General features: G+C 40.1%; 2 protein-coding genes across 9 annotated transcripts in view; one reads left to right on the top strand and one right to left on the bottom strand.

Annotated features, from left to right (window-relative positions):
- Nucleotides 1-441: 441 nt before the first annotated feature.
- rabl6b (RAB, member RAS oncogene family-like 6b) lies at nt 442-17,892 on the bottom strand. Of its 6 annotated transcripts, none has more exons than XM_026186440.2 (18): nt 17,753-17,892; nt 13,771-13,878; nt 13,482-13,669; nt 13,265-13,399; nt 12,225-12,272; nt 12,040-12,069; nt 11,567-11,619; nt 11,286-11,374; nt 9,863-10,003; nt 7,810-7,915; nt 7,537-7,640; nt 6,797-7,182; nt 5,046-5,199; nt 4,625-4,828; nt 3,096-3,351; nt 2,757-2,943; nt 1,514-1,572; nt 442-1,022 (listed from the first exon to the last, which is right to left on the bottom strand). In XM_026186440.2, exons 3-18 carry the CDS (start codon nt 13,609-13,611, stop codon nt 831-833), a joined length of 2,274 nt encoding a protein of 757 aa, XP_026042225.1. In that variant the 5' UTR covers nt 13,612-13,669; nt 13,771-13,878; nt 17,753-17,892; the 3' UTR covers nt 442-830. The 6 variants fall into 6 exon arrangements, with proteins under 6 accessions (XP_026042225.1, XP_026042222.2, XP_080165356.1 ...); XM_026186437.2 differs by having other exon boundaries at nt 13,482-13,637; XM_080309230.1 differs by lacking the exon at nt 12,040-12,069.
- Nucleotides 17,893-18,937: 1,045 nt separating this feature from the next.
- traf2a (Tnf receptor-associated factor 2a) overlaps nt 18,938-23,670 on the top strand; it is a 41,331-nt gene continuing 36,598 nt past the window's right edge. For 2 of the 3 annotated variants that reach the window (XM_026186442.2, XM_080309235.1), the window contains exons 1-2: nt 18,938-19,090; nt 19,215-19,409. In XM_026186442.2, the coding sequence (XP_026042227.1) occupies nt 19,062-19,090; nt 19,215-19,409 (224 nt within the window). In that variant the 5' untranslated portion in view covers nt 18,938-19,061. The remainder of the gene's footprint in view (nt 19,091-19,214; nt 19,410-23,670) is intronic. The other variant, XM_080309236.1, reaches the window with a different exon arrangement.

Raw genomic sequence — 23,670 nt, 5'->3', positions numbered from 1 at the left:
GCCGCTGTTAAAGGAAGCTCCAGAAAACAGTCGCTGCTGTTCTTACTCTCACAGAAGAAAAATCTGGAAGCAAGACGGCACCAGAAACCTACCAAACAGATCCCACTGAGATGATCTTGCTTAATAATAATAATAATTTAATAATAACACAAGCACAAAGAGCCTAATGTTGAGTTAAACACAGAAGGCCATGAGAAAGAAAAATATCCAGTTTCAGATTCAGCCAACTTTGCAAGGATGATGAACTTTAGGAGTGTGAAAAAACAGGAAGGCCTTCTTAAATCATCTAAATTCTCCTCCAGTGTTCATATTTAGACACAAGACTAAAATTACCATTAACCATTAAGCTCAAGAAACAAAGAGAAAGAACACAATGGATTCTTTAAGAAGTCACTTCTCACTCTGAGCATGCTCTCAGTTATTACACCAACCACACCAACATTCAGACTAAATGGTTAAGCTTTATTTACAGCAGCTGGTTCGTGGAGTGGATGATGTCAAATAAAACCTTATTCCAACATATTTAAATGCGTCAGAGTACAAAGAGCTGAGCTGCGGCCACCTTGATCATCGTATTTCTGTTACCACTCACTACAGTACATGTGGGTGTCCCAGCCTGTTCTTAGTGGTTGGAACGGAAGTGACAGCACAGGCGCAGATGGGAAAAACAAACGTAACAAACGTAATATACAGGTCAAACATAGCAGAGTCCTGGCTTATTTTACCTGGGTGCTGTTAGCCTTGTATACAGTGTATGGCTTGGATATGCTGCTTTATGCACATACAAACCACCAACAACCCTGTGCCCTGGCACCCTTCTGCAGGAGCTCTTATAGCTCTTCATAATCGCCATCATCTCTTTTGATTGATGCTGCCCCACCGCCCAGAAAGTCCTCCAGCTCATCCACTTCGGTTTTCTTGGTCCTGGATTTTTTTTTCTTTTTCTCCTTCTCATCGGGCACTGCAGCTTCATCCTTTTCCCTTTTCTTGTGTTTGTGTTTCTTCTTGCTCTTTTCATCCTCCTGTAAGTGACGGCACACAGTTTACTGTAGGACTCGCCGGTAGAACCTCAGAGGCTGTTCACGACATAAAAAGCTGAACTTTTCTATTTCTGTTCACGTTCATAGCAAAACAACAGAATCCTTTTAATAAAGGAAAAAAAAAACCCCTGCGGTTTGCAGACTTGCAGTTAAAGACTTAAATCAAGTTTGAAGTCTGAAGCGTCTGACCCCTCACTGGTGAGTGTGTTAGATAAGAATGTCCACTCATTATGTCTTTGAATTTTCATTCAAATCTTTACAAATAATCATTTAACATTTTACATACACCTTTGTAGCAGCAATGTCTCCAAACTATCCTCTTGCTCACCGACCGTCACCACAGCTCAGTACCAGGCATTCAATTTCTAATACCGGTAGATACTATACACTCGATGGTCAATGAGAAAAACTGTTTTATTTCTCTTCTTTAGACACAAAGTCCTTACAGTATGTAATATCAACAAAAAGTTTACCTCTTTGCTCTTCTTCTTCTTTTTCTTCTTTTCCTTGGAGGAGTGCTTGCTTTCTTTCTCTGAAAGAGGAGCACATGCATACAGCACTCTCACAAGTGGTGAACATCTGATGGAGTCATTTTAAATACGTTTTATGTTAAAGTTCAGTTTCTTAACAAAACCAGCAGAACAGACCATTTCAAAAAAGGACAATTGTTTTAACCACTTAATAACATGAAACAATTACATCCTTGCTTCTAAATTGAGATAAAATTGACGTTACTGTAATCAGCCCTAAAAATCTTAGAATATGGTGTCTAGACCAATACTCTGGATGGCATTACCCTGGTCTCAGTTAACACTGAGTAATGGAGTTGTTTTTGACCAAGATATTTCCTTCAATATACATATTAAATAAATACGTGAGGCTGTCTTACTTTGTAAAATTAAAAAACCTGCTGTCTCAGAGTGACTCTGAAAAACTAGTTCATGCATTTATTACTTCTAGGCTGGATTATTGTAATTATTCATTATCAGGATGTCCTAAAAACTCCCTGAAAATCCTTCGGTTGATCCAAAATGCTGAAGCAAGAGTACTGACAGGAACTAGAAAGAGCATATTTCTCCCATACTGGCTTCTTTTGATTGGCTCCCTTAAATCCAGAACGAAATTTTAAAATCCTTCTCATCACGTACAACGTTTCGCATAATTAGGCCACCCCATCAGAGCACTTTGCTCTCAGACAGCTGGGTTAGTTGTTGTTCCTAGAGTATTTAAAAGTAGAATTGGGAGGCAGAGCCCTCGGTTTTCAGGCCCCTCTTCTATGAAACCAGCTTCCAGTTTGGATTTGAGAGACAGACACTATCTCTACTTTTAAGATTAAACTTAAAACTTTCCTTTTTGCTAAAGCATGTACCCTGAATCCTCCTTTAGTTATACTGCAATAGGTGTAGGCTGCTGGGGGATTCCCATGATGCATTAAGTATTTCTTCTTCAGTTACCTTTCTCCCTCAGTATGTGCTTACACACCTCTCTGCATTTAACAATTAGTTAATATTAAACTCTGGGTCTCTTCCATGATGCATCTTTTGTCTGACTGTTGGGGTTTTCTCTCTGTTATTGTGGGGTCTTTACATAACAATATCAAGCACCTTGAAGTCACTGTGCAATATCAATTGAATCTAAAGGGTTCTGTTGACCTAATCTGCCTGCTCATCAGCTAATCAAATGTGGAGTTACATCGACAAGTATTTAAGGACTTGCCTTCCTGATCCTCGCTGCTTTCCTTGGCTGCAGGAGGCTCTTCTTGGATCCCGAGACCAAACAGGTCAGTGTCGTCCTTGGGTTTGAAGGTGATCACAGTGGGTTTTAGGGGTTCTGGCACCTTGGCTAACTGCATGTCATCATCAGAGAGGTCAGACAGAAGCTCATCCCTGACTGGAAATGTATCCTGCATTCAAAAAGGGATGCAAATGTATATTCATTAAAGAAGCAGAACAGAAAAGTTTTAATTGACTTTTCATCTATTTAATTTCTGTTGCAGATTTTGCTTTCCAGATCTGTGACCTGAACTGGCCTCATAGTGGAAGTATCTTTGTTTACCTTTGCAATTTTAGGTGTGTCTGATGCTTCAGAGTCAAAGTCAGGGTCATCCATCACAAACGAGAGCATTTGCTGAGCCACAGGAGCCTCAGGGTCTGTGTCAGAGTCCTCCACTTTGGGCGTGCTTCCCTTCTTCTTGCCTTGGTGTCGGGCTGGCTGCTCTACTGCGGGAGTTAAAGTGAGGGAGATGGGTGGTGTGGTTTGGCCCTGGGGATCCGGAGCTTTAGATGTCACCTTTGGTTTTGTGATTATAGGCCTGATTCAAGGAACACGTAAAAAAACAAAACAAAAAACATATCAGATCACAATGGGGGAAAGGGGGGGGGATAGGCTGCATATCTACACTGATATGTACTGGGTCATGCGTTAGGGATGCCACATCGTTTACACATCAACCTACAGTGACACCTCAAAACTCAAAGTGAAGAAGTGATGCAGCAGGATAATCCATTTTGTCAAAATTTCATTGCAAAAATGGTACTCAGTGGTTTGTATGGCTGTATGTTTGTATGTGCTTGTATGTATGTGTGACAACGTCGGGGCATGCTCCTAATGAGATGACAGCTGATGTCTCAGGACCCACTGCACCAGTGTAGGGTCTGACAGTGGGCCCGGGAATTTCAACGTGATACCTAGCGTCACTCAGGGTGCTGCTGGCTAGCCCTATAGCGGTCTGTGTGTCCCTCCATTGATATGTCCCTCTCTGACACTACCAAACCAGTCAAGTTTAACGATGTTACAGACAGAATAACGTTCTCCATGGCTTCTTCAGACTGTTTCACATCTGTCACATGTGCTCAGGGTGAACCTGCTCTTGTCTCTGAAATGCCAATCGAGCTACATGGTGTTGGGCAGTGAACACAGGACCCTACTAAAGGATGTTGAGCCCTCAGGCCACCCTCATGAAGTCTGTTTCTGATGATTTGTTCAGAGACACTGACATCAGTGGCCTGCTGGAGGTCATTTTGTAGCTCTGGCAGAGCTCACCCTGTTCCTTCTGGGACAAAAGAGCAAATACTAGACCTGCCGATGGGTGAAGGACCTTTTGTGACTCTGTCCAGCTCTCACAGAGTAACTGCCTGTCTCCTGTATTCTCCGCTATGTTCCTGAAACTATGCTGGGAGGCACAGCAAACCTTATTGCAAGTGTGCGTATTGATGTGCCATTCCGCAGGAGTTGGACTACCAGTGCAACCTATGCGGGGTCCTGATATAACCTCATGCTACCAGTAGTGACACTGGCCCTAATCAAATGCATACAACTAGAGAAAAACAGTCAGAAAAGATCAGGAGGCAGAAAATACCAGTGGCCTCCACCTGTAAAACTATTCCTGCTTTGTTGTCGCATTGTTGCCCTTCTAGGTCACCTCTTGTTAAGTGAACTGATTAACAACCTCCTGTGCTACTTAACTGATAAGATCAATATCCCCGAGGTTTCACTGACTTAATGCTAAACTCAGATTAAAAAGTGTTTCTTTAATTTTTTGAGCAGTATATCACTTGTGTCACTAATGAAATTTCTTGACTTACGCTTTGAGCTCAGGTTTACTTTCCAGGTCTTGATCCTGTGAGATTACAAGCGCTGTTGGTATTCCCTCCTCCTCGTCACTGCTCAGAGTGATATCTTTAATGGGGGGGAGGGCCTTAGAGTTGGAAAGGCTTGGCTCAGTATCATCAGGGTCAAGCTCATCCTGGAAACTGGACACCATGGGGTTTCCTCTATCCTCACCATCACTGGGTTGAAGCAAGAACACGAAAAGTTGGTTCAAAGAGGCTTGAAGAGGTGACCGAAAGCAGACACTTAGTGACTAACAATGTAGTAAAACATTTAAAAATTTAATTCAACCTCTTCTAAATGTTGAATAAAGAAGGTAAAATGTAAAACATTGACAAAGAGTATTTTCTAAAAGTAAAAACAGGCCAAGTCAGAAGTATTTGTGAAAATTTTCACCTGTCACTGTCCACAGTGGGAGCTGCTGCAGGTCGGGGCACCTTGGTCTTGGAGGGCAGGCTGTCCTCCAAGAAACTCTTGTCCAGTCTCTCATCTGGCACAAAATCATCCACACTCTGCACCTTAGCAGGACACACTGGTACAGGAGGCTCCTCTGAGGAAAACATTGAGACAATTTTTGACTGAGAGCAAAATGACTCAGAACAAAAATCTACGCTTTAAAGTTCAAAAGCTCCAAAGCAGAACCACTGTGTGTTTGCTTTTAGCTAATTATACAGAAACTGCAGGGAAAGACTGAAATCACATGACATTCCAACACCAGCCAGTCTTTTGATCCTTTTAAATGCTCCGCATTTCTCAACTCCCAAGTCTCAAACCTTGTGACTACTTACTATGGACCTGGCAGTTTCAGTTACGGTCAACAAATATATTCTAAAGCTGGTCTGGATACTCTCAGTGCCCGGAGGACAAAGAAAACTCAAAGTGAACTCTTTATTCAGTAACTGATATAACAATCTCCATTGAATGTGTTCATTAGCTTACTACATTCTAGTTTATCAAGATTTGACGGATGTGACTGAACAGCTTTCTTAACCCTTAGATGATTCTTTAAAATCCTCACTCTTCTCGTCTTTGACTCTTTCTAAAGACAAAACAGTGGAGCTTCTCAAAAAGTGCTGTAAAAATATTATATAGTAATATTTGTTCCACTTTAAATGACTCAGTCAACTACTTTGGTCTGAACTTTTAATATCCAATATTAATAATATTTAATGGATTTTAATGATTTGAAGGCCAGTATGTTTATATAGCTCCACTGATTTTTATCAAAAAAACAAAAACAAAAAAAAAACCCCAAAGAAGAACAACAATTTCCATGAAATACATTTCAAGGAATATTTGATTATTTTCAATAGGCCCTAAAATGAGACTGATTGGCAGAAACATTGGTGTTCATTATTATTATTTTTTTTTTTTGCAGTGTCATAGTCACCTCTCTTTGCAACAAAAACAAGAAACTGTCACACTCAATGCCCTAAGGACAAAAAAGTGGCAGCTTTGCAAAAACTCCTGCAAAAATATTATAAAGTAATATTTTTTTCCACTTTAAATGATGGAATCTTTCAAAAATACTTCATCCTGAAATATAAATATTAATCACGTTTTTTTATTTTAACCCCTCAAGAAGAGGGACTCCAGCTGAGGTGGAGCAGAAGCTGTAAATGGACAGACTGATCTTTGCATGCAAGCTTCCCACGTTGTGCTGCCAGCTGTTCTCTTCCTGTCCATGGAAAAGTCACACCGCCCTTACATTTGCTGATGAGAGGGGCTTGCAGCAGTACCCTGCAGATTTAAACTGATTAATTTTTTTGACCTGTAAACAGCATCCAAAAATGAGCATCTCTATATACGCCTGCAGTTCCTCTGTGTCTACATAAGCCACTGAGTGATTCATATGCAGGTTTGTCATGGCCACAATTTGCTTCAACCAGCAGCAGTGCATGTTCATGTCATGGTGTGTATGTCCTGGGATCAAACCTCTGGTTGCTACTCATGATTTACTGTTATTGAATTCGTTTATAATTGAGAGTGTTGGTCCACTTAACCTGAGTGCAAAATTGCAGTGTTGGACTGTAATGCTACGTGGACGAATGTGCTAATGGCTGTGAATAGACAGAAATATTGTCACAGATGGCTGGTGTAGAGACTACATGGAGCACTCTGCTGTGCGAGTGCTGTGTAGGACTGACCTGGTGCTGAGGCAGAAGCCTCGGTGGCTGGGGATGAGCCAAACCATCGGGAGATGAAGCTGCGTTTCTGTGGGCCCGACGCTCCTGCAGCTGGTGACTGAAGGTGTTCGGGTGACTGGGCCAATGATTTTACCTCAGCAGCAGGTGAAGCTGCCCCGCCAGCTGCTGCTGCTGTGGGAGGCGGAGGAGAGGTTGTGGACACAGATGGTGACTGTGGGAGTGGCTGCGAAGGGATTGGTGGCTGTGGAGTGCTGGGACTGGAGCTGCCGGTGGAGGCCCCACTGGGAGGGACAATGGGGGACTGAGAGCCTGATGAGGGACTCTGACCGTTGGCTGGACCAGGGGAACCATAGCCCTTACTGCGAGACTCCAAGTTCTCCAGGAAACTGCAGATATCACAACAGGACTTTTAAGAGACTTTGAATAATATCTGAGGCCATCAATACAGTTTAGAAACTAGAGTAAGGAAAAACTCAGTAGAAGGAAATGTACACAGATGTGTAGTTCATTTTACAAATCTGTTAAATTCAACTGCTAGAAGATGGAGGTAGTAGTGTGCACCCAGCTCACTAGTTTAAGCCCAGCAGTGGACATGAGAGCACCTAATGCATAAAAAGTGAGGACACATATTTTACATAGAGTGGGGGAGAATTTTGGGAAATAAAGCTTTTGATCTAGTCCCTCTAGTGGCTCAGTAACAGCAGTGCACAGGCTGTCAGAGAGAATAAAGATGAGCATACATCTCATAGTTCTGATCTTCAGTCTCCTGCTGGACACAGAGCTCCTCCAGTGTCGCATCCATGTCCAACTGGTTGGTCTCCAGCTGCCTCAGGAGGGTCTCCCTCTGCACACAAACACATGGCATGATTACCTGGGCACGTGCTGAGATGAAATAGGTGTGCTTTGTCTTCCATTACAATAAATAAATCATAATAAAAAATTATAGCGTTTGAAAACCTGATATTATAAATAAAAATAAATCAAATATTCAGCACATAAAACAAAACAATAACCTGCAGCTGTAGGAACGGGATGTTGAAAAACTTGTGCAGATATTTCAAGCCAAAGCCATTCTTCATAGAGGACTCGGCATAGTGGATGTAAGATGATCCCATAGGTCTGTAAAAGGAAAGCATTAGTAGTAAACTCAAGTTTCTGAATATATACCCTATATTTACATGCCTCATTGATGTCCAAGTGTTATTTAATAAAAAAAACAAACAAACAAAAAAAAAAAACGGAAAGAGGTGTAGCTGCATTTACCACCTCAAGGGCACAAAAACATCAGACACATCATCAGCTTGTTAAGTTGTTAAACTGACAGTGGATAACACCTTCCCTTTGACACTAGACAGCTTTCAGTGGTAAAATATCCATTTGTATTATACTGGTTAGTTACCAACCAGCCAAATAAATATAAGTCACGTTCCCCAGGGTAGCTGTGGCTACAACCGTAGCTGCCTCCACCAGTGTTTGTGAATGCGAGAGTGAATGAATAGTGGCATTGTAAAGCGCTTTGGGTGCCTTGAAAAGCGCTATATAAATCCAATCCATCATCATCACTTTTGAACACTATTATGCGAGTTATCTTCTATCCACGGTCTACTGTTCAGCGTAGTTTCTACCGCTGTTTTCACTGCAGAGTCTATATAAAAATTGTAGGTAACAATCTTCAAGTCCCTCATTGGTTAGTGATATTCTGTTTTAACGCTACAAGTTTAGCGTTTTTGTTGTGACCATCTCAGCTTTTTGAAACTAATGCCACATTGATGTGCTCAATGGATAACAAACTGTAAATGAAAACATTTTGTATTATGAGCACATACAGTTTTATCCTCCCTTTTGACTTTGGCGAACCATCATTTACAAAACAATCATATTGTATTTATTAAGAATAAAATCTAGGAAGGAAAGTTTCCTGAAGTCAAAGATCAAGGGAGCTGAAAATTGTTTTTCCAGAGACTTTTATAGAATCAGACATCTTTTCTGTTAGAGAGAATTCAGGTTTAAGGCACTTCCACACTGGCAGGTAGCAGGAGTTTCGGTTTAAAATCCCCAGGAAGTACCATGTTTTCACAGATTATTTTACTTGCAGCATGTTTTGTGCAAATATGTTTTAAATGTGCAAGATGCTAAGCTGTACCTTACGTCTCTGATTGGAGTGGTGGCACTCATAGGGATCATTTTGTGGGGAAGAAGAGTCGGATGACCCACAAAATTACCATTTTTACACAACTGTGCATTGAGCCTGAAGCAGACAGCCCACTAGAGAAAGTTGATGGCCACTGTTGTGATACCTGTTATCTACTACTGGGGTTTTAAGTTTTGCAGAGCCAGTCCCTCTGGTGAGGTGTAAGCTCAAATCTGGGTAAGAAAACAAAATTAACAAAAAAAAAAAAGCTTCTTCCTGTTTTGGTTGTGTCACTGAGCCCTCAGTTCCCTGGATGTCTGGTTTGTGGCTGCAGACACAGTGAAAGAACACTAATCTAGTTGTTGATTATGTAAATTTTTTTAAAGTTAAAACCAAAAATTAAAGTCCTTAGAGAATTATATTGTTCCCGGTTCTGTTTTCTTCCAACACTTCCTGTTTATTCCTGGTACTGTTTCCTGTATTTTTGCTATCTGTGACTGAACACAGTGATATATGGTGCAGTATTCTGAGTCCCTATAAGCAGGTCCTGCAACTTGGCACCATCCTGGTAATTTGCTCATGCAGTTGTTGTGGAAAAACAAAACAGTCCCTGTATAAATACAGAGGTACACGGACAAACGTTGGTGAACTTTTGGCTTAAAAATAAGATTTTAAAACTTTTTTACTTCTATGTGTGTGCAAGGTTTGATGACATTATGGCTTTATTAAAAGCTCAGAGTGTAGACACAAAAAAGGTCTGTGTAGCTTATCCCAGAGTATTGAGCAAATGCGATGCTCATTGAAATGTTCAAATTTGAAAACATTTTCCACAGCTATATCAGGTAACAAGATTTACTTTTTACAGAGAAAACAACTTTTATTATTATCACACTTTTTATTTCAACTGTATACATTCAATTATTATCTATATCTACCTGTTCAATCCAGCAATTAGGTCCCTTATATCATCAGGGAGGATGACACGATGCTCGCCCATGTCCCTGTAGTTTCCCAACACACACACCGGCACATGGGTGGGTACTTTGGGCAGCTCCCTCAGGATGTAATTAAAAGTCCTGCAATTGATAGGATCACAACATTTATCTGGGAGTATCAATATTCACTGGAAACTGACTATTCTTCAAATATCGCTTCCCCAACTCTGCTTACAAATGATGGTACACAGTTTTCTAAAATACTTGTGTTTTCCTGTTTTTATGACTGGTAACCCTGAAGTTCAGTATTTGGCTTTAAAATGTAGAGAATTAAGCAGGGACTCAAAACAGTAATGTATAAATGTTTTAAAACATAGACACATTTTTTGATTTTTGTGTAATTTAATGACAGCCAGAAAATAATGACCTACCCACAGAGGTGTCTGTGAAAATTATACACCTGCAAGGGCATATTTTCTGTTCAATTTTATTTTATTTATACAGGTGCAAACCACAACAACAGTTGCCTCAAGGCGCTTAGTAGTGTAAGGTACACCCTGCAATAATACATAAAGAGAAAAACCCATCAATCAAATGATCCCCTATGAGCAAGCACTTTGGTGACAGTGGGAAGGAAAAACTCCCTCTTAACAGGAAGAAACCTCCAGCAGAACCAGACTCAGGGAGGAGCGGCCATCTGCTGCAACCGCTTGGGGAGTCACACCATGACAGGAACACTAATATGGATCCTAGACAGCTAGCTAGTCTTGCCCAACCAAGACTGGCTTTACAGTCAGAAAGTTAGTCTGAGCCTAAGCCTCTTCCAGAGGACCCTTTGTCCCCAACGGCCACCTTCACCTAAAACAGTTTACTTATTTCCTTTACATCTGAATTTGAATTATATTTGAAATGTGAGTAAATCCCCTTGTTAAAGATGATTAAATGCATGATGAAAAACAGTATTTAATAATGGAGATTAGACTACAGCATTAACCAAAGTAAACGTGATTATAATTTTTGCTACACTTAAGCATACCTATCATTTACTGTGCTTAGTCACTGTAGCACCTAGAACAACAGTGAGGCTCACTCATGTGTTTTTAATTGTGGCTGAATAACAAAAGAGCTCTACAGCACAGAGACATAAGATACACCAGATCCTACTTTACATGAAACCCCACTGAAAAACCTACAGTTATATCATTTGCCATGCTAATATATACATAAAAAAAAAATTCTCCCTTGGGATGCCCAAAATAGCAATAGTGGAATGTATTTTAAGGATTGTGCATCTAGAGCTGAACACAATCCAGCAGTGGAAGCTTCATAGCCACAGACAGACACAATGAAACTTTATCTGCTCATGCATATTAAAGAAATAGACTTGCCTGATGAGACAACAACACACACAAAGCTCTCTTACCACTGCTTGGTGATGTCAAACATCATGATCACTCCATTGCAGTTCTTGTACACATCCAGGAATTCTGCATCCAGGGCCACCTCATCTGACTATAACACAAACAAATTAATATTTAAGAACAATTGGAGGAAAATATTCTGCTGAGATCATATGCTTCTTTTCCTTTTTTCCCCCTTTACAATTTCCTCCTTATAAGACATCTTTCTCTGATTAAAATCTGCAACCCACATACTAGAAGTGAGCCTTTCTTCCAAAACACATGACAGCCATGTGATAGTCACCTCTTGGGGCTCATTCTCCAGTTTCAAATTGTCACCACGCCTTTTTCCTTTGCCTGAAAGAACAATTGGTCACAAATGGTAAGATCAGACAAGCTGACACACAGTGAAATCCTGATCTACAGTTTGGTTTTTGCTTTAAGTTAGTATAAAGGTATAGAGCAAGCAGAGCAGCAGCACAACTGCTTTTCTAACAGAAAAGCATCTCGCAGCCTACTTTGACCACACAGTGCCCTTTAAATACACGCTGCAGATGCTCACGCTCCAACTGGGTGCAGCAGTAGCAAAAAACAAATAAACAAAACAATAAAAAGGAAAGAAAACCCTCAAACAAAACAGCCAAACTCTGAGACATAGCTAGGCAGCAACCCTGAGCCATACTCTGACAATATTGACATTCAGATAAGAGTGGGGATAGGCAGGGCAAACCCACAGCACACAAGAGTTTAGTATCTACATACTGTAGCAGCGCTCACCTACACCTTCAGGAAGAGGATATTTTTGGCCTGAGATGAGTGTAAGAGAGGTGCCCAAAAAAAAAAGACAACATCAACACTGAGGACAGAACAGACAAGCAACAAGCATCTCTATTGGATGTGTTGATATAATGCAAGAGGTCAGCCTCAGAGGAAATTTGACTGGCATGTGTGTCAACACTCACCTTTGTCCACCACGTCCCACACCTCTACCTTCACCACATCATCAGTAGCTGAGGCAAGCACAGAGGACACATTCATTATTCATGTTCTGAGACTACAGAGAGAAGAGTTCAAATCTATTGACTGTTAAATGACTAATGTGGATCTACTCGCGCTAAGTAGTGTAGTGTTTTCTCACTAGTATGGAAGCACTGACACAAATACAGGATGTCTCCTCTAACAATCAGTTAGCTCAAACTACAGCTAAACTTTTTCTTTTTACCTTGATATGGTGCCACTGGAATAAATTATGAGGCACAAACAGCAGATGTCAAACCAAAACAGAAACATAACTAAAGCAGTGGTGACAAGCAGGGCTGGGTGACATGAACCAAAAGAATCCTCTCAGTATTTAAAAGCTCCTTTTGGCTGATTCACTAATATGTATGCATGTATGCATGTATGCATGTATGCATGTATGTATGTTTAACAAAAACAACATGTGATGTGTCACAGACACTTTTATTAAAGCAGACATCTAATTTTATTGGTCCTAATTAAAGGTAGTTGGGCTGTCAGTCAGGACAGGAAGTGAATTGCAAAAGAAGTGAATTGCAGTTAGTTCCATATTAAGTCAGTTTTGTGTAGTTCAGTGTACATGAAGAGGGTGGAAGTAATGTAAATTTCATCATCAGACAGTAAGCACGAGGCTTTGTGCAGATGTTCACGTGCACACCAGTTTTTTTGTGAACATGCACTCATTTACAGAACTGTACTATAGAGTAGCAACTATCCAACCTTCAAGCAGGCTTCGACCAAACTAGGAAAAAAGTCTGTGTGTACATGAACAACACAGTCTACTTCACCTAAAGGTGCAGTGGCAGAATAAGTGTATAAGTTGGTAACGCAACATTGGACTACATTGATATAAATTAAATGGCTAATTCTAAAACACTGTAATGATATATATATATATATATATATATATTTTTTTTTTTTTAAATGTATATATCACCCAGCCCTGGTGAGATGATCACATGTGGTCACAGCTATCTTGGCTTACTTTTGTAATTCCAATGGATGCTTGTAGCTTGGATCTCCTGAGTGGGTATATACTCCTCCACAAACTTCTTGCCCTGCAGTCGATGCCATAAAGTACTCTTTCCAGTGTTCCTGTCTCCACGAATCACTATTTTCACTGGAGTAGGAGACATGATGGAGATGCCATAAAACTGAACAAACTAAGACAGAACATGTATTTAGCTGGCTGGATTACTTACTGTTATACTGGACCCCTTTGGCAAAGCGTCTCTGCAAGCTCTGGTTCATGGACTGCAGACCAGCAGGAATGTTCTTCTCCTTGAGCTGGCCAGGCTCAGAGCCCACCAGCTTCTTCAGCGCTGAGAACATCTTGACTGAGCTTCACCAGCTTCACTCTGCAGTAGAGAGGAACTCTGGCTGATGACTCCTTAATGACAACACAAGTAAAAGTGTAGCAGCGTATCTTCACGAGCAAGGAAGTTAAGGATCTATGCTGAGATGCAAATATGATGCCAAATCACTTCGTACCAACTTCAGTGGTTTACTGAATTTAGCGGTGCCTCTTTTAAAGTTGACCAGATGTTTTTCTTTGCCTGTCACAAGTAGAATTTACTACCATGTTGTTTTGAGCATCATCTAAGGGGAAAAAAAACAAAGAAAAACACAGAGACAGAGGTTGGGGATTAAAGACTCTTGTTTAGATGAAATTCTTCTGTTAACATGTAGGTGTGATGAAAAGGACAGGCTTGATATTTTTTGCAAAAAATGAAAATTATATCAAACTATGCTCAAGTGTTAGAACATGAGAAAAACCACAAATCCACTAGTTCCAGCTTCTTGTGCGAGTTTGTCACTCTTATGTGGAAATAAAATAAATGAATGCGAATTGTAAGTTATTCAACTTAAAAAAAATTAAGATATGCTTTATTTATTCAAAAAGTTGGAAAAACTGCTGTGTACAGCTGGAAACTAATTCTCAGTAAAATAAACACAATATAACAAGAAAACAACAACAGCACAGCAAGTATGAACGCCATTAGACCACGACAGTCAAAAGACAGTTTATGTGGAAGTGCATTAAAGGTACAGTATGGAAAATCTCACTGACATGACATCAGCAGATTGTATTCAACTAAAATATGTTTTCTTACCTGCCCCAATTCAAATTTGTCCTACATGGGCCACTGTAGTTGGGACTAGAGCAGGGTGATATGACCAAAAATATTTATCACGATATACATTTGAAAATTTGTGATAACGATATAACTGACGATATAATCGACACTAGACAAAATACTTTACAGCTCCACAACTTTATTCGTGCAAAAAAAAAAAAAAAAATCAATGCATTTTCACTTAAACAAGCAGCTGTTTTTTTTTAATCTGCATTAAAGTTACATAAAAATTTAACAGTGCAAATGCAAAATCCTTGCTGACCGTTTAACCAAAAGGCATTTCCAGTGGAAATTGGCCGACATATCCTCAGCATAACCATGTATAATATCCACAAAACTTAAAAAGAGGTTATACACATAATACAGTAATATTATGTTGAAGCACAGTACGTAGCACTCCGCGAGGCTCCTACCTACGATAGCCGTAATGCTCCAACAATCCATCAAGCGGTGCGGGTTCCTAGCTTAGCAAAGTCGTACTAAAACATTTGAAAGATTTTCCAGTGCCGTGTACGACATAAAATCGTTTCGAGGTCAGTAAACACAACCAGAATTCATACATAAGGCACACGGGATTATAAGGGGCACTGTTGATTTTCAGAAAAATCAAAGGATTGATTTTAAGTGTGCCGTATTTTCCAAAAAACACGGTAATAACGACGGCCCGCTAGCATGCTCTACCAAAAATAATGCTTTGTTGTGTATCTGACGGACGAAAGCTAAACCAGTGCCACACCACTGAAGTTGTAGCATATTTACAAACCAATTCTGGTTCATCCGTTTCATTTAACAATCAGCTTTTGCCCTTCTCATTCTCTGTCGCCGCCATGCTTTTTCCGCCATGTGCGTATGAAAACAAAAGCACTGCACATGCGTGTTTTACCCATATTCTATCGCGATATTTCATTTTCTTATCGTTGCCCGACATTATACCGGTATTACCGTGAACGGTATGATATGACCCAGCCCTAGCTGAGACAGATATGTTTTAGTCAGCCGAGAAAGTAAAAGGAGACCGACACAAGTCTATGAGTAAGTAAGCTGCTTAGCCAGAATTAGTGAAACTTTCTTTGAAGCGGATCTAACAGTGTTGGCCTTGAACACTTATCGAACAACCTCTCATACGATGTGAGAATGTAATCAAACTTTTTATCAGAAGAAAGAGTAATTTTTCCGTCATTCAAGCCTGGGATAAAGTTGGCTTATAACCAGCTTTGTGTTAGAGAAATTAAAAGAGCTAAATGCAACCTATATAAATAAAATGTACTTAAAAGACATAATTAAACATTAATAAATGTATATTTGTGGATGCAATACTCTTTTTTTTTTCCTGCTAAATAACCTCAACAAATGACTGACTGACTACTTTTAAGGCTGCTTTCCAGAGCAAGAAGTCTGGAGTTTGACTCCTCCATCTGTTGTGGGGGTTCTCTCCGGGTACTCCGGCTTCCTTCCACAGTCCAAACGCATGCAGTTAGATGAGTAAGGTTCACTGGCAATGCTAAATTGCCCATAGTTGTCAATGTGAGTGCAAATGATTGTCTGTCTCAATATGTTAGCCCTGCGACAGACTGGCAACCTGTCCCAGGCGTACCCTGCCTCTCACCCTATGGTAACGGGGATAGGCTCCAGCATCCGTGCAACCCTGATAAGGATAAGTAAGTAAGTAAGTAAGTAAACTTTATTTATTAAGCGCTTTTCACAGACAGGCAATCACAAAGCGCTGTACACAAATATTAAAATAAACAATAAAATCAATAGACATTATATACAATGTAAAAGATCAAATGTAAATAATGTAAAAAAAAAAAATATATATATATATATAAAATATGTAGATCAACAAAAGGCTTGTTTGAACAGAAGAGTTTTAAACTGTTTTTTAAAAGAATCCACAGAGTCAAGCAAACGTAATTGTAGTGGTAAACTGTTCCACAGCCTTGGTGCAACAGACTGAAAGGCTCTGTCCCCTTTTGGGGACCGGAAGAGAATGGATGAATGGTGTTATCTATTATTATCTACATTTATACTGCCCAATAAATTAAAAATTAAAAAACAAAGAAACAGGAGGAAAAACCTTTTACCACGTTTTGACAACTTCACTGTTGCGCACACGCTTGGAACACCACAAACACAACAATCGGATGATCCAAGCATTGTTAGCTAGAGAGTTAACGAGATAAAAGTAGTTCTAAAACAACTGTCCGTCCATAGAAACCTCTAAATATAGTTTTAGATTGCACTTTCACTTTGATCCATCCCTCTCCTGCCAGTTTCAAAACGCCAGGAAGACAATCACAAAGATACTCATCTGGGGTGATGTCATAGTAGCTTAGTTTATTAAAGCACAGCTTCAATTACAGCTGAAGATGACGGGGTAGAAAGCATAAGGATTTTGCACTTGACTAAATATTCATTACTGTCAATCATCCCTGCCACAGAGACAGGACTGGTCAGAACTTAACAGTAAATCACAATCTATACTTTACCCCACATTAGAAGGTTAAGCTCACTCACTCTCTCTCTCCCTCTCTCTCTCACACACAGTCCAAATTTTACTGTTAAATCAATTGATAAACGGCTGGCTTTGACGGGTTGGGGGAGGTAATCTCGACTATGTTACCAAAATGGTAATGGGAGAACATGAGAGGCACAAGCTGAAGCAAGACATAATGACGACGTTGTCAGATGATTCTTCGCAGTAGGTTTAATGACAATGAATTAGAAACTGTCTCTAAAACAATATTTGACCAGCTGAAAAACAGAAAGCTTCAGAACACGTCTCCGTGTCCTGATGGGAGCTGTCACAGTGTCCCTACAAGAAATACATTATTCGCTATCAAGATCAGCTTTGTCTTCAGTTGACATTATTAGTACAAGCTCCGTGTCTGTTTGTATTAAAAAGTTAATAAAAAAAGTATTAACTAGCTCAAATCCAAAGAGCCGAGCAATTATCTACCAATGGCTGCGAATTAATTCTGTTTTCAGGTTGAATTTCCCTTTCACCGTTATCCTGCTAGCATTAGCTGACTGTGCTGCTCGCTCAGCTAGAACAGTGAGCTTTGCTTAATATATCAAGCAATGTGTTTAAGCATTCTTAAATCAGAAAATTCGAAAGAGTATGTAAAGGTCAATTCGGATTTCAAAAAGAGATGAGGCAGCCCGGCTTGTTACCTAACGTTACACCAGCTAAAGGGTAACGTTATCCTTTGGCTTCTCTTTAGCTAGCAATCCAGGCAATATTAGCTTAGCTTTGCCACTTCTGCGCTCAGTGACACTACACGGCAGCACGTCAGGATGAGTTTTTCAGGTTAACGTCAGCTGCAAATACTCACGGGTATATATTAAGATAGGAGCGTGCAGTCCCAGCATCTTTTCCTCAAAACATCTGTCAGACCTCCATCCCGACAGAGATCTAGCAGCGACATTCCTTTGCAAAGAAAACAGCTACCGCCGACCAATCATCAAGTAGCACGCAAAACTTGTGAATATCCGGTTTCAAAATAAAGCTCAAGCTTAGCGATACCGAAACATTATTTAAGCTTATGCTCCAAGTAGCTTACTCATGGATATTCTTACTTAAATTTCAATAGGTCTGAGTAGGTTTCCAACAATACAGAAGAAGTTGTGCCTCGAATTTTTTTCTGCATGTTTATTTGTTTGTGTTTGCAGATTGCCACATATTGTGAAACCAATACAATCTGGATTGTATTGGGCTGCCTCTGAATGTGAAATCTCCTGCTTACTGACTGACAACTTGTGACTCATAAATTATTATCCAGTGAACACAGGGATGATTCTCGTTTTATCCTTGAACTCCAATAATGAGTAATCAATTTGGGCTCATGTTTTATTCAGCATTACCTGAAACTAGTGACTAAGCCCATAAAGTCATCAGTAAAGTGTTTACTGACATCACAGATGGTTATTTTCCCATAGACTTCTATAGAACTAAAAGTCTTACTGCAACCAAAGGAGTTGCCCCCTACTTACCATGAAATAGAATGCAGCTTTAATCTTTTATACTGTTTATGTCAGGTAACTGTAACTACTAAAATCCACGTGTTTGGTGTTGGTCATTTATGAGCTAATAAATCAATTTACAGATACTAATACTAATACTAATATACTAATTTACCAGAAAGCGAGTTTGGTTGAAATACAATTACGATAACCAAACGAAAGAATATTTTATGAATTTAGTTATTTTATGAAGTCTGGGCAATAGTTCACTTGAATTGTGTATACTAATGAGAATTAACACATAATACCTGGTAAGTCTCATGATTTTGCTATTTTCCACGTGGATGTGCACAGTTTCAGACAGCTTTAGGGTAGAACAAGATCCATTTTCTTTACTTTCTCACATTACAACCGATTGCCGATTTTCGCTTTTATTTTCAAGACGTAACTATAGTACTTCCGAGATTAAGTGCAGTTAGCTTGCCGCGGCTGTCGTGGTGGTCGAATCTAGACCGTCCAATTTATCCCAGCCAGCTTCCTGATGACACAGATGCTCTTCTTTTGGACTTGCGGCACCTAGCGGCAGACGTAGCAACTTACAGTAAAGCGCAGCATCCTCAGCTGTCACTTTTATCACATGAAAACGCCTGGACGTGTTTGTCAATGCAGATGAGGAGTTAGATGTCGTCATTTGTTCATAAACAAAGCAGGTATACACGCTTTAATAAATTGCTAAAGAGCAATGAGTCGTTGCTTGCGGGTATTTTTACAGTCATATTCAGCTGTGTTTGCTATCTTGAACACACCCCGCTGAGTACCCCGATATTGTTCAAGGGGAATAATGGCTGCACAGGAGCCGTCTCCACCATCTTCCCTGGAAGGTAACAAACCGGGCTTCCCAAAGAAAATTTTGGCTAACAACCTGGAGGATAAGCATTTGTGCAACTCGTGTCAGAAAATCCTGAGAAGGCCCCTGCAAGCCCAATGCGGTCACCGCTTTTGTTCGTTCTGTTTCAACAAAATTGTGAGGTGAGTAGTCCTGGATGCTAGTGAGCTAGCTAGATATATGTAGCCCAAAATAAGCATTCAGATCCCGTCACCAGCCTTCGTTCAAATATCTATCCATGTAACATTTATTGACACGTGTAACGCTGTATGCCTGCACAAAGAGAGTTGAATTACAAACAAAATACAGCTAAACTGAACCTACAGGTGATAAATGAATAGCGTCCTTATCTAAATAATATCTCAACTTGTCTATGTGCGATAGACTGGCTAGGTGTCCTCGTAGTCTCGTCCTGCTAACCTCTGCTGGGGTCGGCAGGACACAGGAGCCAGCCAGGGGTGTGCATTTCGAGAAGTTGAACCTGACAGCGCTTTATTGTACTGTCAGGTCGGTATTGTGCCGAATTCACTAGAAGGTCTGGCACCTCTCAGTGTCTTTAAAATGTATTATCTCCCTGCGTCTGTTGTCTAGTAAGTGTGCCAAAATAAAGTTGCCAGTTTTTTCAAGGTAAAATTCGGGTGACCTAACGACTCAGGCTTCAAGAAGGACCAGCTGTTCATAGATTTATATATGTTTAGTATTTCTTACTAGTATTGTTTTATATGTTTTATATTTTCAAATGCAGTAATAAGGAGTGCATTTTTAAATGTATATATTTCTGGATTTATAGTGGTACAGAAACAAAAACACAGGGTTAAAGCACCGCGAGTGGACCTTTGTAGTGACTCACCTGTTTTCTTCTCTCACACTGCGCAGGTGTGTGATGACACAGAGCAATTTCAGTTTCACTTATGTTTTAGATGACTTGTTTCTCAAGAATGAATCAGTTATTTAACTTCACAGATCCTAAGGTGTTAGACATCCATCTGTGCCCTACACTCACTTCTGACTTTTACTAATTATTGTGTGTAATCTAATCTAAGATATAATGAGTGTGCTCATTTTATTTACCTAGAGGGGGAGGTGGGACAACACCCCCCCACACACACCCTAACTTTTTCACAAATGCTTGTCTTTCTTTGCATTTGTAGGTGTAAAAAAATAAATAAAATAAAACTGGATTAATATACCTATGAAAGAAATTCAACACAAATCATGTTTGTGTGAGTGATTAAAGAGAAAATAGTCTTCTGAAAGTAAGAAGGCATCTACTCTGCTTATTTTCGAGCTCAATATTTTACTAATGTAGCTTTCCGGTATTTTAAATGGATCCTTATTTGTGTTACTCCTGGGCCTTAATCCAGCCCCTCAATTCATCTGTAAAGCAATGTGTTGCATCTCCTCTCCATTTAAAACCACGTTTCTTCCTATTGGCTGCCCCTTCCAAACACAGAGTGGTTGTTTCCAATGCTGTGTACCTCACCACACCTCACCTCCTGACATTATACAGAGCCAACAAAAAAAGTGTAACACAGGTGCTTTTTTTTTCGATTTACACATATTCTTATGGTACTATTTGATCATTTCACCATGTTTAACCATTGTAAGAGTAAAATATACAATGTGCAGTACTAGACTGACTTGAAATAAACTGTCTGTGTAATAAATGCATGTCTGGATAGAAAAACACAATGGAAGGACTATCATTGACTAGCCTCCCCAAAGCTTGGAACTCAGCATTATAGAAACACTCATCTTGACAGGCAGCAAAATAAATGGCAGCCAACATCCAAAGAAGAGCTTTAGAAAGCCCTTAAAGAAGCCTGGAGAACTAGTCCTGAAGGCTAGTTTAAAAAAACTACAAGAAAGATTCCCTAAGAGATTTTAGGCTGTTTTCAATAAAAGTTTACAATTGGGTTTGACCAAATATTAGAGAATTCAGAATAGGTGCCTTTTAAAGTATCACATTTCTGTATTTTTCCCCTTTATAAATGACCTTGAAATTTTCAATTATGTTATTTTCAGATAAATATAGTGCTCTAATCTGAAAAATGTAGGCCTTATTGGATTTTCACCCTCTTCCAGCTCTTAGTTGTTTTTCAACCTATAGTTGTTGTATTGTGCCATCATACTTGAAGACCACGGCATGTATTTTGAGTGTTCAGACAAAGTTGAGTTAAGGTCATACAGTGGGGCAAAAAACTATTTAGTCAGCCACCGATTGTGCAAGTTCCCCCACCTAAAATGATGACAGAGGTCAGTAATTTGCACCAGAGGTACACTTCAACTGTGAGAGACAGAATGTGAAAAAAAAATAAAAATCCATGAATCCACATGGTAGGATTTGTAAAGAATTTATTCGTAAATCAGGGTGGAAAATAAGTATTTGGTCAATAACAAAAATACAACTCAATACTTTGTAACATAACCTTTGTTGGCAATAACAGAGGTCAAACGTTTACTATAGGTCTTTACCAGGTTTGCACACACAGTAGCTGGTATTTTGGCCCATTCCTCCATGCAGATCTTCTCGAGAGCAGTGATGTTTTGGGGCTGTCGCCGAGCAACACGGACTTTCAACTCCCGCCACAGATTTTCTATGGGGTTGAGGTCTGGAGACTGGCTAGGCCACTCCAGGATTTTCAAATGCTTCTTACGGAGCCACTCCTTTGTTGCCCGGGCAGTGTGTTTTAGATCATTGTCATGTTGGAAGACCCAGCCTCGTTTCATCTTCAAAGTTTTCACTGATGGAAAGAGGTTTTGGCTCAAAATCTCACGATACATGGCCCCATTCATTCTGTCCTTAACACGGATCAGTCGTCCTGTCCCCTTGGCAGAAAAACAGCCCCATAGCATGATGTTTCCACCCCCATGCTTCACAGTAGGTATGGTGTTCTTGGGATGCAACTCAGTATTCTTCTTCCTCCAAACACGACGAGTTGAGTTTATACCAAAAAGTTCTACTTTGGTTTCATCTGACCACATGACATTCTCCCAATCCTCTGCTGTATCATCCATGTGCTCTCTGGCAAACTTCAGACGGGCCTGGACATGCACTGGCTTCAGCAGCGGAACACGTCTGGCACTGCGGGATTTGATTCCCTGCCGTTGTAGTGTGTTACTGACGGTGACCTTTGTTACTTTGGTCCCAGATCTCTGCAGGTCATTCACCAGGTCCCCCCGTGTGGTTCTGGGATCTTTGCTCACCGTTCTCATGATCATTTTGACCCCACGGGATGAGATCTTGCGTGGAGCCCCAGATCGAGGGAGATTATCAGTGGTCTTGTATGTCTTCCATTTTCTGATGATTGCTCCCACAGTTGATTTTTTCACACCAAGCTGCTTGCCTATTGTAGATTCACTCTTCCCAGTCTGGTGCAGGTCTACAATACTTTTCCTGGTGTCCTTCGAAAGCTCTTTGGTCTTGGCCATGGCGGCGTTTGGAGTCTGACTGTTTGAGGCTGTGGACAGGTGTCTTTTATACAGATGATGAGTTCAAACAGGTGCCATTCATACAGGTAACGAGTGGGGGACTGAAAAGCTTCTTACAGAAGACGTTACAGGTCTGTGAGAGCCAGAGATTTTCCTTGTTTGAGGTGACCAAATACTTATTTTCCACCCTAATTTACGAATAAATTCTTTACAAATCCTACCATGTGGATTCATGGATTTTTTTTTTTCACATTCTGTCTCTCACAGTTGAAGTGTACCTCTGGTGCAAATTACTGACCTCTGTCATCATTTTAAGTGGGGGAACTTGCACAATCGGTGGCTGACTAAATACTTTTTTGCCCCACTGTATGTTATACTTACTGAGGCATTGTATGCCAAATGTTCAATGGTAGTTTGACATTGCCACAGTGTAGGGCTGGGCGATATGACCCAAAATTCATATCTCGATATTTTTTAGCTGGATGGCGATATAAGATATATATCTCGATTGTTTTTTTTTTTTTAAAGCCATAAGTTAAGAACAAAAAGAGAGTTCTTAGTCACACTGTGTCCCAGATGTCACACAGGCACTTTTATTTACATACAGCGTAGATGTACATGAAGAAATTACTCAAAAATAAATTATCAGCATTTATTAAATAATCATGGTCCATAAATAAAAGAAAACAATGTTTTTTTTGTGCATAACAAAAAGCTCACAATTGTGCAGTCAAAATGTAAACTAATAGACGCTGAGCATAATAACAAAGAGACAGATTTCACAGCTGCACCACGTCTCTGAACAGGTGCCATTTGTGGTCCTTATACACACAGTACGTATCACTCCGCGAGGCTCCTCCTCGGTAGCCGTAATCCTCCGACAATCCATCAAGTGGTGCAGCTCCGTAGCTTAGCAAAGTCATATTAAAACATTTTTTGACAGATTGCTGAGCGCTGTGTCCCACATAAAAT

This window comes from Astatotilapia calliptera, chromosome 12, assembly GCF_964374335.1.
Source record: "Astatotilapia calliptera chromosome 12, fAstCal68.1, whole genome shotgun sequence".
Taxonomy (NCBI): domain Eukaryota; kingdom Metazoa; phylum Chordata; class Actinopteri; order Cichliformes; family Cichlidae; genus Astatotilapia; species Astatotilapia calliptera.
This window is presented reverse-complemented; position numbering and strand designations above follow the sequence as displayed.